At 43.9% G+C, this 18236-nt stretch overlaps 2 protein-coding genes across 2 annotated transcripts; both read right to left on the reverse strand.

Annotated features, from left to right (window-relative positions):
• Window positions 1-9469: 9469 nt before the first annotated feature.
• LOC120432336 (protein stoned-B) lies at window positions 9470-14797 on the reverse strand. Its single transcript, XM_039597524.2, has 6 exons — window positions 12714-14797; window positions 12424-12655; window positions 11601-12362; window positions 11121-11541; window positions 10674-11066; window positions 9470-10600 (listed from the first exon to the last, which is right to left on the reverse strand). The coding sequence occupies exons 1-6, from the start codon at window positions 14658-14660 to the stop codon at window positions 10456-10458; spliced, it is 3900 nt and encodes a 1299-aa protein (XP_039453458.1). The 5' UTR covers window positions 14661-14797; the 3' UTR covers window positions 9470-10455.
• Window positions 14666-17888, reverse strand: LOC120432337 (protein stoned-A). The gene is made up of 2 exons (XM_039597525.2): window positions 17741-17888; window positions 14666-17024 (listed from the first exon to the last, which is right to left on the reverse strand). The coding sequence occupies exon 2, from the start codon at window positions 16994-16996 to the stop codon at window positions 14675-14677; it is 2322 nt and encodes a 773-aa protein (XP_039453459.1). The 5' UTR covers window positions 16997-17024; window positions 17741-17888; the 3' UTR covers window positions 14666-14674.
• Window positions 17889-18236: the final 348 nt, after the last annotated feature.

Below are 18236 nucleotides of genomic sequence, written 5' to 3' on the forward strand. Positions count from 1 at the left end.
ATTTCAAATATGGTGTTTATAAATTTTCATATTTATCTTAAAGTACAAGTCGATATCGTGTGCACTTGACATTTCGTGGAAAACAGAAAACAAACTACGAATGATTTATTGCACTTTTCACTCTTGCAATCATTCGCAGAACATTTTCTCCTCCATTTTTGCAAATTCACTTCCTCCACCTGCTGTGAATCAAATAAAACTTTTTATTTATCACCTTGCTCCAGCATCCACAGCAAGAGAAAGCATTGTTTTTATCAAAATTGTAAAAAGACCAACAACAAAAGTAAACAACTTTGGCTTTGGCAGCAAAAATCATATCACAAAAGAAGAATAAGAAGCACAAAAAAGGCAATAAATAAGCCAATCCATATTACACCTGCCCCCGAGCTTATGCAACCCACCCTAAAAAAGAAGAAAAGGAAAATTCCCGGAAACGGTGGAAAAGCTTGACTCAATTTATAAGTTGGCGAATTGCGAACCAACCAACAGAGGTGGAGAGAAAGTGGATGCAAATTGGTATTGTCACTTGCCACAAAGAAGTAGAAAAAAAGTAGAAGAGGGAAAAAATCTGGTGTGACAAGGAAAATATTGCCGGACCGGCCCGCGAACAAGGTGCCTTGGCGTTCCGGATTGAAGTTGAAATTGGCTGCCGGAAGTCGGTCGGAAGTTTTGTGAGAAATTTGTGTTTTGATTTGCTGGCTGAAGATTTGTGGGTTGTGAGAAGAATGGAACGAATGGTTTTGATTAAGTTATTTTATTTTCTACCCTGAAGAACAATGCAGAATTTTCATAATTGTTGAATTCATCTTTAAAATAACAGTTCCATTTCACAGAAGACCCTCCCATATTGATTCAGACCATAATAATATTTGCCTTAAAAACAACATCTTCAACATCATCGCCAGCGGCATTTTCAGAGCTCGAAATCCTTTCCGCTGTCCAAAACGTGACGTTTGCTCAATATCAAGATGAACGATAATGATACCACGTGTCAATATTGGCATGGTTCCACCTTAATACCACCATTCCACCGGATGACTACGAAAAGAGCAGGATAAAATGACGTGATATGGCCTACTATGATCATTTGATGAGGGGGGCCATAATCCCTTGAAGAATGGTGGAATTCGTAACCTGGGGGCTATTATCCAAGCAACCCACCTCATTTTCCGATGAAGAAGTGATGAATACACATGGGCGAGGTGTAAGATGGGGAGACTCAAATGTAAACATTACATTATCATCACATTTGTTCCCTCAAGGGGGTAGTCGTTACTGTTTATCTTTAGAGTGGGCTTTCCGTTTAGCCTCAGGAACGTGATTGTCCACCACTTTGATAGATTAAACGATTTCCTCGCTCTTGTTTCAAGTTGTCAGCAAAACTTGTAATTTAGACAGACAATTTCACAATATCCATGCCTACTAAGATGCTTCATAAAACAATTTGAGTTCTTTAAACTGTCAGCAAACTTTGACCGAGTGATAAAGTGAGGGAAAAATGTGCAAACTTGCTCGCAGCAATTTTCCCAACCCTGTAAATTTACTTACATGAGAAAATTTCTTCGTCCCACATGCGTGGGGAAATATTTTCGCAAGCTCCATTTCATAAATCAAGAGCGACGCATTATCACTCAAAGACCCCCAGGCCTACTACGGTGAGCACGCCAGGCAAACTCATAAATTTCAAAAAAGAAGCTTCCGTTGCGTTTCCACGCAGCTCCCTCAAAGTTGGCCATGGCGTGAAGGTTGAAGATTCTTCAAGGGAATAAATTATTAAGGAGTTTTTCAGGAAATGTGATAAAATGTGCCTCAAGTTGATCGGAAAATATTACCTCCCTTGCGCTAATTGAAAAGGTGCTCGAGCGACGGAAGCGCTTTTGCTCTTGGATTAATTTCACGGTAATTGGATTAATTATTTGCAAGCTGCTTGTAACAAAAGTGGTGTGACGGTGGAAAATTATATTTTGAGTGGATGATTAGCTGCTTGTGAAAAAGACTTTAAAATTTAAATTTATTATTTATTATTCAAATACCCACATAAGACCTAAATCATGGCCTCCTTGTCACCAAGGGGGGAGGACCCCCCACCAAAAAAATCATTTATTCAAAAAACACACCCGTAAATAGATTTATTTCGAATTCAACTACCTGAATCTCATTTTCACATTGAAATTATACCGCCCACGTAACGTCATGATTCGAATTCCCGGACGCTTCGAAACCCGGACACCTCATATTGTTTTATCAATTATTTGGATATAAGTTCGCATTATGAATGTCAAAACTGTGTTATTTGATGAATTCTAACATCAACTTTCATTTTAAGTTTGTTTGAACGCTGTAGTTAATGTCAAAACAATTAAATAAAATAAAATTATAAGATTACCAAAAATGCGAAACATTTCACGTGAAATATTTCATAGGCGTCCGAAGCACCGGGAAGACAAAGCAGAAATTTATGGTTTTGATTTTCTTAAATTCTAGCAAATTTTTATATAAAATATCGATTGTTTTGTTGTTAACTGCTTATTTGAGACCTATAGAATGCCATTCACTAACATTACAGTACAAATTTGTGCGATTCATTAGCAAAAACGAGTGTCCGGAATTCGAAGCAAAAGTGTGCGGATTTCGAATCAGCTTATATCAGTGTCCGGGATTCGAAGCACAACAAGTCATTTTAATTTTCAAATTCTGATGAAAAATTGTTAGAAAAGACATATTGTGCATGCATTCTCTTAAAACTGACTGTTAGTACTACATCCTGATGATATTTCTTCATTTCCAACTTATTACATGATTTTTTGGCAGCTATAACGAAAATTATATGCTGTAGGGGAGAGATCGACGTGGATGAGTTAGCGAGAGAGAGTTTGTGGGTAGATTGATTTAAGCGTGTAGCGTGGAGGGAGAGTAGGTTTGGACGGACGCTTGGACGGACGGGAGAAATTGCGGAGAATAAAAGTCAGCATAAATCCTTGCATTAATCGGCCGTTTTTAATTCCGGAAAGTGATTCCTCTACATATGCTACTAAGTGTCCGGAATTCGAATCATGACGTTACCCGGCCTTGCCTTTGTTCAAGTGAGTCTTATTACCATTTTCCCCTGCTGGTGCTGCTGAAAAAATGTGACAGCAAGAAAGGGCCTCCCAAATTTCCCTTTTCATCAACTTGTCGAGCTTCTTATTCTGCTTCTGAGAAGGAAAAGTGAGAGGAAATTGAAACGTAATGTTCGTATATTTTTTCAAGAATGTACCCTTTTTTTGCGGGTCCAAAATGTGACACCCACACAGAAAAAAAAATGATGGTAATATTCATCAGGAAATGGTGACAGATTTTGTGGCAAAATAAATGATAAATTTTAACACAGAAAATGATGAATTTTCATCAGTTTTTGATGAATATTCATCAGGTTCACATTTTTACACATTTTTTATGTAATATTACACAAATAAAGAGGTAATATTCAACCTACCAAATTTTCAACATTCCAAAATTCAACTTTTTTTTTCTGTGCAGCTTCAGCAACGATTTGTGTGCGAAATTTAATCATTGCCTAATTTACATAATTTGCCACTTTTTTTAATCCTTTGTGATCGAGATTCTGTTTCCCTGTTTTCGCTCAATCCCTCACTCAAAAAAATACACACGTTGAAGTTACGTGAAAAGTTATGTGGTATTTTTCCACTAGAGTTTTCACGTAACTTCTACGAGGCGGCCCTAGTAGAAACGAAATTTGCTTGGCCAGATTATTTCACGTCGTTTCTACGTGCTTAACACGTAAATGCTAAATGTATCAGCTGGTGAACTCTACATGAACGTTCTAGTAATTGTTATATGAATTTCTAGTACTAATGAGGTTTATGTTCAGTTTATTTTTCTGTTGTTTGAAAAAAGAAGAACCAAAAATGCAGTTTAACTTCAACTCAATGTTTATTTGAATTCTTCTTACATTCATAAATAATTTAAACTCAAGATTTCGTGATGTCAATTTGAGCAACCAGTTTGGTTTCCGCTTGACGAATCGAAGTTTGCCACTGGCGATCGTTCCGGCGGGATCATTGGCTCAAAAGATAGCTGGTCCGGCTAGTCAACTTCGCACTGGTGGTAATCCTCGTCCCAGTCACGCTTGTAGCCGACCACGAAGAAGTTCGGTCACAGTTTCCAGATTCTGCCGGCCGCGGGGGAACCCGTTTCGAAGTTATGACGTGGCCGCACACCATCAGCTTGTTCTAGCAAACGCTTGGAACACCAAATTTGTTTGCGACGACGAGAGGGTGGCCGCAAAGCACCTGGCGTATTTGCACTTCTCCGGGCACACTCGGCAAAGGTTCACGACCCGTTGGCCATGTCATAAGCATTTCCGGTGGCGTCAAGCACCACTTTGGCACCAGCCATGATTGGCATACTGACGGACGAAATCGACGTCAGGATGATGACCGGGATTGCGCCTGGGATTGCTTTCGAGAGATTCTTGAGGTCACCGCTAATGAAAGCACCGAGAAATAAGATGAGGCTTCTAGAGATCTGCAAAACAAAACAAAAAAATGAATTCTAATAAAAATATTTAAACTCAATTTTACTAACCGTCTGCTGTCCTCTTTGAAAAAATTGTGAGCGCAAGTTCGGCAGCAGGTCTTCACCGTACGCCAACAATTTTCATACTAAAATAATCACGTAGAAATTTCGGCCGAATGGCGCATTCGAGTCTCGTTGAAGTTACATTTCAAAACACATAAAGGCTACATGAAAAAACCTAGTGGAAAAATACTAGGGTATATGGCCCTATTTTGGACCTACTATGCAAAGCGTCAACACATGGTTCTCAGGAACGGTCTAACTAATTTGGCTCGTTTCAGGATTGTTTTGTGCCTTAATTTATGCTTAACAAAGTGTACTATTGTAAATTGAAAATAATTTAACCATTTCATTGTAATAAGCATTTCAAGAAAAACATTTTTTGGATGCTTTTTGGACTTATTGAATGTATTTTGGAGACATCGCTGAACCTATTTTGGACCCACACTCTGATTGGTTGAAATTTGGACAACTCGAATTGCGGCGTGCGGCGGCAACACGCACACTTACAAAAAACTCGGTTTGATAAACCAAAGGGCCTATCCACGATTATAATTTGGAAAATATTTATTTCAGAAATTAAATAGTTATGATAAAACAATGGATTTTAATTTGAAAACGTGTTTTAATTATATGGAATGGAATCTCACGCATCTTTAGCAGGTCTCTGTCCTATTTACAATTTGCGTATACTTACGACTTAGTTGTTCAAGAATTAGAACATAAAAGACAACCCGTTATTAGTCGCTATAAAATCACCTTAACATAAAATTAAATGAATGACAGAGATACATAACAAGTTACAATGAAAAAAGGTTCTAAATTTTACGCAGAGTTTAAGTTCAAATATGATTAAACAATGAAGAAATTTTAAAGGGAGATTATAGCTTGTAACTTGTTGTGAAACTTTCTCATCTGTCATGTTAAACTTTACAGTTGCTTGACAAGAAGTTTAACTAAATGTTGCACTTTTAAAAACAATGTAATATTTGAAAAAATCTTTGTTTGAATACCAGGGTGCCTTTGATAGTCATAGTTTGTCTTGTTTAAAGCAGATTTGAGGTGTTCAAACATTATTTTTACTTCGAATTTACCATCACTTAGGTTGCTGATATAATTTTTAAGAAAATCATTTATGTCAATATTTAGTTAACTATGTTTATAAGCTTTTTAATATAATACATATAAATTTTAGGTAAAATTGTTAAATATTCAGAACTTTGCCTGAAATTCGTTAAAACTAGTTTTGTTTATTAAAATATAGATTTATATTACATGTTTAACTGAATTCATAGAACGAATCAAAAGTTATTACATTTTATATTCATTTTGTTTAAATGAAAATGCCTTTAAATTAGGAGATTTTTTTTGAATTATGTTTCAAAAACAAATAATATTTAATAATATTTATTATTTACAAACTTATTTTACCTATTCCTAGTAGAAGATTGTCCGAAGAATCCGAAAATGCATTCCGTTTTACGATTCAAAATCATGTTCATAATGCTATTTATCAACATTTTCTTAATTATAGTTAACTAACTTTTCAAACATTTTCTTGAAAAGATCTTCATGAGGTACTTTGAGCACTTCTCTACCAAGGTCAGTATGATTCCATACCATTCCGTACGTATTTAATTTGTACTCTTCATTTTGCGGAAAAATCTCAAACCTAACAAAGTCACCCCGGCTATCAAAGTCACCCAGATTTACGGTAAACAGATATGTCTTAAACCATAAAATTCATAAAGTTAACATCGAAGAATTTTATTTTTCTGGCTGGTTCAATTGTGTTTCTAACATGATTGACACGGTAAAATCTAAAAGTGTAATTTATTATAAGCCAACGCTGGCAATTGTGAAAAAATACGTTGTACCTGTATTTAAAAAAAATATATATATTGATAGATATGCAAAAATCAGTCAAAACTTACAAAACATATTTTTTCCATATATATATTTCTCTAATTAGTTTGCAATACGTCGTAACAGCCATCACGATCACTGAAACTTATTTGATTTTTTAAAAGATTTAAAAGACGTGCAGATGACAATTCATAGCATTTTTTATTTATAATTCGCAAATTGATCGAGAACTGATCGAAAAATTGATTTGTTTACAACTAGCGCTTAGGACCTTTATAAAACGAACTCAAGATTTTTTAAATTTAATTCATACGACTTTTTCAAAAACCACTCGTAAGCAATTTTGACAGCTCCTGTCACGGTGACAGCTGACGATTTAATTAACTAGACCCTTTAGGTTTTTCAATCGCTTCCCCTTCAATTCCAACAGGGTAGCCAGTTTGCATTTTTTGAAGCAAAATTTAAAAATATATGCAGCTAAATTAGTGATAATGATGTTAAGACAAAAATAAATCAACATCAGTTTAAATTTTGGGATACTTTGCAATCGATCCTAAGAATCATCTAAATCTCTATCATCAATTTGCATTTTTATCGTTTAAAAAACATATTTTCATTGTTTCTGTTAATCATTTGCTTTTTAAAGCTTAGATTTATTTCAAATAATTACAGTAAAGGAATGCAATTCAAAATATTAAATTAAAAAAATTCAATAAATGTCAATGAAATATCGAAATAAATTGATAAACAAAACTGGCAACACCTCTTTATACATGTGTTGGTGATAGCCTTGAACCGACGGCAAAATAGCTCCAAAAACTGATCCAACGTGGCTGATTTGAAAAAATATTTTGAATTGAGTTTTTTTCGATAATAGAAAATTTATTTCAATGGTTTAGTGACGAAAAACATAAAAGCATTAAATAGACAACAGTTACATTGCTCGGAAACCGGATGAAATTGCTTGGTTTCAGTGCAAAACAGAAAAAATCATCAAGGTGTCGCGAGCCAAATCCGATAAGCAACGATGCCGGAATATTTGGACCTAATCGATGTGCTAGGAAAATGGTAGGAAATAAAATTGGCATTGGAAAAAGTGGCTGAAAAAGGGGAAATAATCAAAAATGTTAACATTTTTGGAAGAGGTAAGCTACAAAACGATCCTGCTTACACTTTCTGTTGGTTGGATTCAGTGAATTCGTACTTTAAAAGCCTGAACTACCTCGATTAATAAAAATAGGTCCAAAATAGGTACTAGGTCCAAAATAGGGTCATATACCCTATAAGGTTTTTCACGTAACATCAACGTGAAAACATTTTTTTTGCCAGTACACTTTCACATTATTTTTACGTGTGTCACGTAAAACGAGCCTAGCGAGGGGGAAATCGGGGTTACGTGATTTTTCAGGTAGCATCAACGTGTGGATTATTTTGAGTGCTCAAAGATAAAGGGAATCCTATTGGAATTTTCACTTCAAATAGTGTAGCGAATAGTTTTAAATTGATTACTTTTTCCTTAAACTCAACTCATCTTTTCCAGGAAGAGGAAACTTATTTCTGAGTATGTTCAGTTTTTATTGTTAGTAAATTTTCACAATCGTGCAATCAGAATTGTTTTACAGTAGTGTTTTCATAAATCAAGATGAAAAAAAAAATCAAACATAACAAACATTAAACCCACCGTGAACCCAGAGAGGCGCGAAAACTCTCGCGAATCCTCTCCACTCTCAGTCTAGAATTCGATTCTTTCCTCTCTCAAGAGGGGAGGCAAACCCAGTGGCTTCTGAGAGAGGTAATTCGCGGTGGGGGTTTCCTTTTTCTATAGAAGTCTGAATTTTTTTTTTCTTTTTCATGGATTTTCATGGATTTCTTTTTCAATAATTATTTCAAAATTCTGGTTGCTTTTTTATATTCATTTTATTTATAAAATGGATGGGCTGTCATCTTGATCATGCTAATTCTAAATTACTCTAGCTTGATTTCAATACTCAGAGATTGTATCCAAGGGAGCGTACTTTTATAACGTAACGCAGATGGGGTGGAGGGGGGGGGGGGTTGGAGGCCGTGTTACGCTCCATACAATTTTTTGGAAATTTGTATGGAAATTTTGTTACGAGGGGGGAGGAGGGGGTCTTAAAATCTGATTTTTTGCGTTGCGTAATAAAAGAACGCTCCCCAAGCAACCCATCCCATTCCCACTCAACGTAAACTGTCAGCAACACAGCAAAAAATGTAAATCTGGAAGGTGATCTTTTATCTTTTATACCACGATTTTATTTTACTGTGTAGAGCAAGTTGGATAGACTGTTTGTTTACAACAAAGTTTCAGTTTGACAGCTCATCAACCCTGTCAAACGTGCACGGAAACGGTGAAAGAGCAAAATTATCAAACAAAATAGGCCATGTGATATTTACCTACACTCAAAAATCAAACGCAACCGCTTTTCAACATTATTTCACTTTTTATCGTTTTCGTAATGTATATAGGGTATATTTCAATATTATTTTTATTACTATATCTTTGGATTAAGTTTTTATTTAGTATATGGGTGTCTTCTGTGTACGCCTTTAAATCTGGGTTTTGCAACATTTTCTCCACATCTTTTTTTTGGGTTCTTTTTCACATTTTCAAGCAGTTTGGTTTTTGGTAGGTTACTAATTCGATCATGTTTTTTCATATAACGATTAAGTTTAGCTTTTTCAAGGGTTTGTGTATATTCATTTTGCGTTTTCTCCTGTGTGACATGTTTTCGATTTTGTTTGCTTAAAGTTTGCTCAATTCATAACCCCCCTTCGCGGTACACTCAATAAAGATTACTTTTGCTTGTTTTATTTTGTTTTATGTAGTTTTGCTTCGTACAATTCAGCTTAAAATAATCGTTCAACAAATATTTCCGTGTGTGTGTGTTTTTTTGTCCATAAATTTGAATACTGCAACGCTTCTAGTGATTTTCATTTAATTTATTTACTTGGTAACACATGTACAGTAAATGCTGCTTGTCTTGATTTTTTTTTTTTGTTGTCAGATTGGATCACTCAAGTTCGTTGATAAGGGAAACGCAAAGTTGATTGGTTCGCGATAACAGTGTACGCACACAATAAGTCGTTCACGTTTGAAGCAAAATGGCGTTTAAATTAGACTCTTTCTTTTTTTAAGTTTGATATGTGCAATACCAAAAGCAGCAGATTAGGAGGGATTGTGTGGATGCTGCGTAAGTTTTTTATTTCTTTTTTTCATTTGCAAATTCTAATATGTACGTTAGTTTTTTTTGCTAATAAGTATCATTTTGTCCGACTATTGCAACGAGTATTACTTTTGGTTGATTTTATCTTTTGTTGCTGCTGCTGCATCGAGCACAAGATTAACATAGATTAGATTTCTTGACTGTGTTTTCTGCTACAGTTTATATAATTATTACTTATCATTTTAACAGTGGTTCAAGAAATTGCTATTCAACTAATGACTAGAATTTGATCGTTAATTAATTCACAAATTAATTATGTACAGACAAGAAAGTTGAATAATCTTCCAAAGTGTCTAATGGAATAACTGATTTCAAGAAGTAACTCAGTGGACAACAATACATTTTACAAATAAAAACTAGTGTTGCCATCTATGATATATAACTGGTAATACTTTTCGTCTCTGGTTTGGTTTAAGCTTACTCGTTTATGTAATAAATGTATTTTATTGTCAAACTAATATAATTCAGTAACACCTATGTTTTAAGTTTTTCATTATCAATTACAGTTCCATGCCATGTGTTGGGGCACGTGCCCAAACATTGAGAGTTGATTAAATAGAGCATACCGTATTCCGCTCGCGCTGTATAGCTGCACCATTTCGAAATCAGTATTTTGATTTTACACTTGGATCCCCTCGTAAATCTGAACGCAATTTTTCCAAAGAAAAGCCCAATTCATCACCTTCCAAACGGTAAGCAAAACTCATGGACCACTAGATTGTACGTAAGCAGCGCTGTGCCGCGCCAAACGTAAACAAATGCCAACTTAGTTCGAATCCGAGTCCGAATCGCTGGGCGCTATCGGCGTCGTGGCCATCGGCTGTTCCTCCTGGATCGGTTGCTCCCGCTTGACGGTCGTGGCCGCCAGGTACGGGTTGACCGATTCGTTCGTCGTGTGCTCGATGCCGACGCTAAAGGAGTAAACAAAAAAAACAGTCAAGGTTGTTGAATTTGCAAGGTGCGCTTTTTTGACAGCTCACTTACCGGTACTCGTGCCGGGCCAGGTAGCGCACGTACTTCTCCGGCGGATCGTCACTCTCGGACTCCTGCACGCTGATTGAGCGGACCGTCGTGTGCGAGGCCTGCGTCGCCGGCATCGTGAACTCCACGTACGCGTACGGGGCGAGCTGTTCCGGGATCTGGTCGAAGCTGGTCAGCGCCATCCGGCACACCAGCTGGTGCGTCGTGTACGCTCCCTGGCCCTCCTTGGGCAGCCTCGAGCAGCGCCACACGATCGCCCGGTGGTTGTGCTCGTACTTGGCCTGGCCGGACGTCACCTCGATCAGCGATTCCTGGAGGGTCTCCACCGTACCCAGGAACCGCTCGATGCCCTTGATTTTACCCGTGCGACGATGCGCTGACTTGACCGAGCCATATCTGAAAGAATTTTGTGTTGTTACTGAATTTCTTTACGTTACTTCTGCCTCTTACCTAAAGTGCTTCTCCACTCTGAACAAGTAGATCCAACATTCCGGAATCGGGAACCTAATGGAAACATCCTCGCACGGAATCTGTCCGAGCTTCCTCGAGGCAAACCCGGGCACCAGCACGTCCGCTCTCAGTTCTACCTTATTACCAGTTACCAACCAAGTCGCCTTCAGCTGCAGTGGAAGCTCCCGATTCTTCGGCGGACGAATCCGGAAGCGCATCAGCTCGATGTAGCACGCGTCCGGCGGTTTGAACTTGATCGTACGACTACGCTCATACTCGTCCTGCTGAACACAACCGTGAAACTCGACGCCCTCCAACCGGATCCACTCCTCCGTCACAACCGGTATGATATCGTGCCGTCCGACCACCTCCTTGCCCTGGCGCCACAGGTCGTTCACGCCCAGCTCGATGTCGGGCATTCCTGTCGGGAAGCGGAACCTCTAGAATGATCTTCCCCAAACCTCCTCAACCCTTACTCACCTGATAGAAACGCCAAGAAGAACAGTCTTACTCGAGCAATCTGCTTGTCCACGTGACCCTCGGCATCCTGTTCCACGTACAGCTCATCCACGGCCGTCACCTGAACCTCCTCCGTCTTGTACGTCAGTGCACGATCCCGGTGAACGTTCATCTTGAACAGCGCTTCCTCGATGCACACCGAAAACTGCTTCATATCCTCGTAGTTCATCGAGCCCAGCTTGAACAGCTGCGATATCTGCGGAGCGTGCTCCACCGGCAGTCCCAGCTTCTTCAGGTCACTTCCCAACTCCTTAACCCCCTGGTAATCCCCCTGAATGGCGTATGCCGCAAACTGACTCAGCTTGTTCGTCAACCGCTCCGCCTTTGTCACTTGACCCGGTCTCACCCCCGGTCGCTCCTTGTAGAACACGTACTGCAACTTGATCGTGAAGATCTTGCCAAAGTTGTCGTACTGCTGCGCTCCAATCTCCGACACCGAGTAGCAAGCCTGCAGCGGAAGCTCCTGGAACGGATCCTTGTCCTTCTCGGCGTTGTACAGCTGCAGCACCGGACTGTCCCCTTGGAACACCAGCCGCACGAAAATCTTCTTCCAGAACCGCTGACCGGTAATCTTCTTCTTGTTCGGCTGCCGCAGCTGCATCTCCCAGACGTCTCCAGAGTAGACGACGCGCGGGAAGTCCTCCAACGGTTGCGACACATCGTCGTCAAACAATGGCGTCGGCGGCGTCTCCTGTGAGTCGGTTCGCTGCAGTTGCGGAGTAGCTGCGAAAGCAAACGTATTAATCAGACGTCACCAGACGTTTCCCAATTCCAAACAACTCACCATCCGGAACAGCTGCCAGCGCTGCATCGTCATCGGCTCCCGTTTCGAACGGATTAACAACACGTGGAGACGAGTCTCCCGAGTAGATCGAAGCCGTCTGCGGACTCCTCGGTGGAGGCGCCAAAGCCGGTGCCAACCCAACGTCCATTCCTTCCTTCGGTCGGATAACCACGTTGAACGTATTCGTCCCCTCGTCCGAATCTCCCGAGTGGCACCGTCCGAACGGTGTTCCCTAAAAAAATATTCCCTTATAACTCCTTAATACCTTAAGCAAAAAGAATCCGACTCACCTCCGGCACCGGCGGCGGCGCCTGCATCGACAGGAACGGATCGTCGAACCCGTCCTCGGTTCCGAACCCATCGCCCCCATCGAACCCTCCGCCACTCGGCACTCCGCCCGTTCCCCACGCATCCGCCGCCCCAAAAGCATCGTCCGAAACGGCCCCGGGAGCCTCGTCCAGGAAGATGTTGTTGCTCGCGACCTTGTTCTGCGTGCCCTCGAACTTGGCCGCAAACGAGTCAAACTCGTCCGGTTCCTGCGTCTGGATTTGTGCAAAGTTGTCCACGGCGGCAACAACAGGGTTGTTGTTCTCGGCGTTCCCGAACAGTTCGTTCGCGTAGTCCATGGCTGGAGGCGCCACCACCACAGCGGGTTCGTCATCCATCGCGAACGGATTGACCGTTTCCGGTTCGGTTGTGTAAGCCATCGTAGTTTCCGGCTCCGAGTAGAACAGTTGGGACGCGACGGTGGAAACGACTGGCGGAACGGCGTCCACGTGGTTGTACTCCTCCTCCTCCAGGGAAGGTTCCTGCTCGACGAGCTCGTCAGTCTTTTCCATTACGGCGATGTTTACGATGCTGCCGGAAACGGAGCTGGGGAAGTTTCCGGACGTGATGTTCGAACCGGTTGGGCTGTACTCGGACGAGTCGGCCGCCGAGTGCATGTAGTCGTCGGATGGAGGAGGAGCTTCCAGGACAATCTCCGGAGATGGTTCCATCATCGGTTGCTCGGGAATCGGAATGTACGGTTCAGCCGGGACTTCCGGTGGTGGGAACGGTTCTTGAGCAATTGCTTCCTCAACCATCGGTTCTTCGACCACCGGTTCCGGAGCTTGAGCTTGCACAAGATTCTCAGCCAGATTGCAGACAAACGGTTCCGAGGGTTCGGCTGGAGTTTCGAAGAAATCATCGCTGAGAAGATCGCGCTGCTTGACTTCCTGTACGGCTGGAGTCGGCGAAGCCGACGGAGCGGGTGCGGCAAACAGCGAAAGGATGTCTTCCTTTGTTTTGGGAGCCGGTGGCTTTGGCGGAGCAGTCTTGGCAGTCGAAGTGGTTCCGAACAGGTCAAACAGGTCCGCTTCCTGCTGGGTGGCCGGGGCTTGAGGAACTGGCGGAGCAGCGGCGGCTACGGGTGATGAGGCAAGGGAACTTCTGGGAGGAGCCGGACGTGGTGGAGGAGGTCTTGGACGAGGAGGCTTCGGAACTTCGGGCTTGGCAACGACAGGAACTGGGGGATCAGCAAATGGATTATCGGGTTGCGGTGGAAGGCCGCCGGTACCAGCCGGTGGTTGGTCGGTCACGGACAACAGATCGCCAAAATCGGGTGTCGGACTGGGAGAGTGCAGATCTCTCATGGACACCGGACTGGGCGTTCTGGTAGCCGGGATCTTTTGCAGCAAATTTGTGCTGGTTTGGTCGAGCTGATCGGCCAACGAACTGATCAGCTGTTGGGTGGCCTGCGACATCGGTGGCATTGGCCGCGGTGGAGGTCCTCGGCCATTGTTGACCTGCCCAGCTGGAGCCCCTTTCAGCTCGTCCTCGCTGGAGTACGCATTGATCATACCATCGTCGAGCAGGTTGTTGTTCGTGTGCGGTCCCAGATGTAGCTGCGTTGGTTTCGGCATGATCAGATCGTCGTCCTCGTTGATCGTGGTGTCGAAGAAGTTGGCTCCGTTGGATTGCTGCCGAGGCAGCATGGCCGGCTGCTGGTACACCACGGAGTCGTTAACCCCGAAGAGGTCGGCACCGGTCGTGACCACCGCGTTGATCCCCACAGGTCCCGTGCCAGGTTCTTCCGCCTCTGCACCAAAGTCCGCGAACGGATTGCGGGCCGGCGCCAAGAACGGATTGTCGTCCACCACCCCGTCGGCTTCCTCTTGTGCGTCATCACCAAACAGAAACGGATTCGACACCGGCTCAGCCAGCGGCTCATCTTCCATCAGGAAGGGATTCGCCATCTTGCTTGTTTGCCTTAGTCGATTAGTTCGTTCTCCAGAAGCTTGATCTCGGCCTTGCCCGGTCCCAAGTTGTTGGCGAACGAAGTATCGAACGGATCTACCTCGGTTTCGTCGATCGAGTTGCTCGGCTGAGGAGTGAGGACCTTCACGAAGAACGCTCCGGTCTCCTGGGATCCGGAGAGGATATCCGGGTCGACGGTAGCTACCGGCGCCGGTATAAGTTCGCTCTCAAGAAGCTTCAACTCAGTGCTGCCCGGTTGGATGTTGACGGCGATCGAGGTGTCGAACGGGTCGATCTCCTCGAGCGATTCGGCTTTGACACCGGCCGGCGTCAGAACCTTCTGACTGCAAGATTCGTCTACTCCAAGAAGATCGGACTTGCTTGGTTGCTGCGGTTGGACTCCGGGAGTGCTTGCACGTGGATCAAAGTCCGGGTCGGACAAGCTATGCTTCAAGGTAGCGTCGTTCAGCTCCTGTTCGAGAAGGTTCAGCTCAAGTTGAGTCGGCGCGGAGCTCGGTACAAACGAAGTATCAAACGGATCGGCTAGATCCGACTCCGGGATCGACGATTCCCGGTTGTAGTACGGAGTGAGCGGTTTCTTGGTGATCGAGTTATCTCCGTCGATCTTCAGCAGATCCGGTGTAGGAACGGCAAAGCCGACGGTCTTGTTCTTGGCTGCAGCGCCGTTGATGTGCAAGCTCAACGAAGACTTCCTCTGGGCGATGCTCGTGAAATCTTCCGGTGGTGCTGGAGATTCACCTCCCGCCCGTGGATCAAAGTCCGGATCGCTTAGCGAGTGCTTCAGTCCACCTCCCGCGAGCAGTTCCTCTTCCAGATATCGGAGTTCGGTTTTGCCGGGTGCGACGATCGAATTAACCGCCGATGTATCGAACGGATCGATGAACTCCTCACCACTAGCACTAGCGGTTATCTCCAACGGAGTCTGCGAGATATTACTCAAGTCGGTATTGCTTCCGGACAGCAGATCGTGAGCAACCACTTGCAAGTTCGAGCTGGCGTTCTCTTCGGCCGAGAAAAGATCCGGGGTCTTGACCCGCACCGGTGTCTTTGCTTCTTCCGCCCGCGGATCAAAGTCAAACTCGTCCTCTTCTAGTCCCTCTTCGGCGCGTGGGTCAAAATCGTCGTCTTCTTTGGCAGTCGCTGGAAGAACTCGCTCGACGAAGCCGGTATCGAACGGATCGTCGCTCGCTTCGAGCGCAAACTCGTCGTCGGAGTCAACGAGGCCCGCTGGAAGGCGGGGTCCGGCCGCAGGTCGCGGTGGTGGCGGACGAGACGGCTTCTTCGAAACGAGTAGCTCAAAGTCGTCGTCCCCTTCAAGGGCTGGTTCCGGCTGGCGGGTCTTGAGATCGTCAAACTCGTCGAGGTTAAACTCGGGTTCGGCTTCGAGTTCTTGTTTGGATTCCTGATCCTTTTGGAGCGCGAGATGAAGCGAGACGCCTAGGTCGATCGGAGCATCGCTCGGGAGCTCAGACGGATCGTCGAGTAGGCTTAGAAGCGCTGGTTGAGCGGGTTCGCTGGGACCGGCTTCCGCACCGTCCGGTGCTTCTCCGTCGTCGAAGCTTTCTAGGAGGAGATTCTTGGGTCCTCGACGTGGCTTCGGTCGGGATTTGGCGGTTGTTGAAACGTTTTCTACGCGACCGGTTAGAACTTGGACAGCTGCTCCGATATTAACGATCTTCTTGCCACGCTTGGATACTTCCGGGCCTTTGATGACCTTATCGGCGTACGAGGTATCGAACGGGTCTGGACCTTCGAACTCTTCTAGTTCTGGTGATTCCGGCACATACGCGATCGGAAGTTCTCCAGAGGCTATAGCATCGGTGTAGTTGGTATCGAAGATGTCCTCCTCAACCTCAGAGTTGGGTTCCGAGTCGGAGAGCTCAACAACGGCGTTGATGAGCTCTTCGGCGGCTCGCTTCTCCTCTGCTTCCTTGGCAGCTTCCTTCGCCCGTTCCTGCTCCTCTCGTTCTCGTTGTGCCTGCTCTTCACGTTCCTTCGCTTCGAGTTCGACCTTGGTCGGTTGCTTCTGGAAGAACGAGCTCTCCTTGATGCGGCCGAGATCCTGCTGGGTCTTCTTAAGCACCGAATCGATACCAGTGGTTAGCGCAGCGAACTTGGACCATTCCTCGTCGTTCTCGCCAGATTTCTCCCCCGGATGATCTTCGGTGTCGGAAGGTGCGGCCGAGTTGAGTGCCGAGGCCGACTGGTGCTCGCGTCGGTACTGCTCTAGCTCCTCTTCGGTGAATAGTTCTTGGTCTTTTTTGGACTTTTTGCCTTTCTTCTTTTTCTTTAATCCTTTGGGTAGTTTAAGCATTATCCGAACTGCCGAGACATCGAAGCGTCTGCAAAGAAATGTGCAAGCAACGTGTTTACTTAGCGATACACAACTGGTTCAAGGTCACTGAACGCTCTTTTTTGCTGGGGTTGGGGTAAAAGCGCCCCTTTTGCGCACCCTCACACACACAGACATGCACAAACTTGTGGTCCCATGATTTCAACCCACATCCGCTCTAACAATAACCCTCGCAGAACTTCTTCAACATAATTGTATTTCCGCTAGAGCGATGTGCTCGCCACTGCACATCAATTATTCATCCCCTTTCGACGGGTTCTATTGAATCCCTCCCCCCACCCAATTGCCATTCCCGATTGTTCTATTTATAAATTTAACAATCTCGGGCGAACTCAAATCCCAAACCCAGTGAGAAAAAGTTGGCAGCCGCCATCGAGACGAATCAATGAGTAACACCACCTTTTATCGATTTTCAGCCTTCCAGAAAAAAAGTTGTTGCAATTTTCCTGTGCATCCAACTATCGGAAAAAAAATAATCCAGTGATCCAAGTAGGCGTTTCTTCCTTAGACCATCGCGTCTGAGAAAAGCGCCACGAAAATCCTATCGATTACCCCTCGCAGTAGGCAATTCCATAGCAGTCATGGGTGACTTCGATCCACGAATTTGAAATTTGACGATGGTCGCGAAATCGCACTTTTCCCCACCAATTTTCGCACTTTTCCACCCGTTTAGCAATCCATTCGACGGTCCCAAACGCAACTTACGTCTCTTGGCAAAGTCATCAAGTGGTTTCGATGAGGATTGCGGCAGCTTTTTTCACGGTTTTTCCAGCTTTCGAGAACGGTTCTCGCTAGCGCACTCCTTACACCCACCGAAAAATTTTCACTTCTGACGGGGTCGATCGGCGATGTCGACGGGGTTGGCCGCCAGGTCGACAAGGACACTGTGTCGACCGCGCGGGGATGCACTTTTGTCGACTGGGTTTTTTAGCTCAAAAATGCAATTTCTGAATGGGAGGAGGGGACATTTTGTTATTTTTAAGTTTAAGATTGAAACTTTCACAGAATTTCATCAAAATAAGCTTAGCTTTCGCTCAATTTTCCCTCCCAAACTTGCCAAGTTTGACCTAGTGTCGACCCAATGGTCGGCACCCCCGATTTGTCTATTGATTTGTGGAAGGGCGCATGCGCGGCCGCCATAACTATTGTTGTACGTCCCTTTCGAACTTGCCGAAATATTGCATAACGTGTGGTATGGTCG

This window comes from Culex pipiens, chromosome 1 (genome assembly GCF_016801865.2).
Source record: "Culex pipiens pallens isolate TS chromosome 1, TS_CPP_V2, whole genome shotgun sequence".
Classification (NCBI taxonomy): domain Eukaryota; kingdom Metazoa; phylum Arthropoda; class Insecta; order Diptera; family Culicidae; genus Culex; species Culex pipiens.

Coding starts and splice junctions, on each gene's coding strand:
- LOC120432337 (XM_039597525.2), bottom strand. CDS start 16,996: ATGCTTAAACTACCCAAAGGATTAAAGAAAAAGAAGAAAGGCAAAAAG.
- LOC120432336 (XM_039597524.2), bottom strand. CDS start 14,660: ATGGCGAATCCCTTCCTGATGGAAGATGAGCCGCTGGCTGAGCCGGTG. Junction 12,656..12,713: donor CGCCGCCGCCGGTGCCGGAG/GTGAGTCGGATT, acceptor ATATTTTTTTAG/GGAACACCGTTCGGACGGTG. Junction 12,363..12,423: donor GCTGGCAGCTGTTCCGGATG/GTGAGTTGTTTG, acceptor TTGCTTTCGCAG/CTACTCCGCAACTGCAGCGA.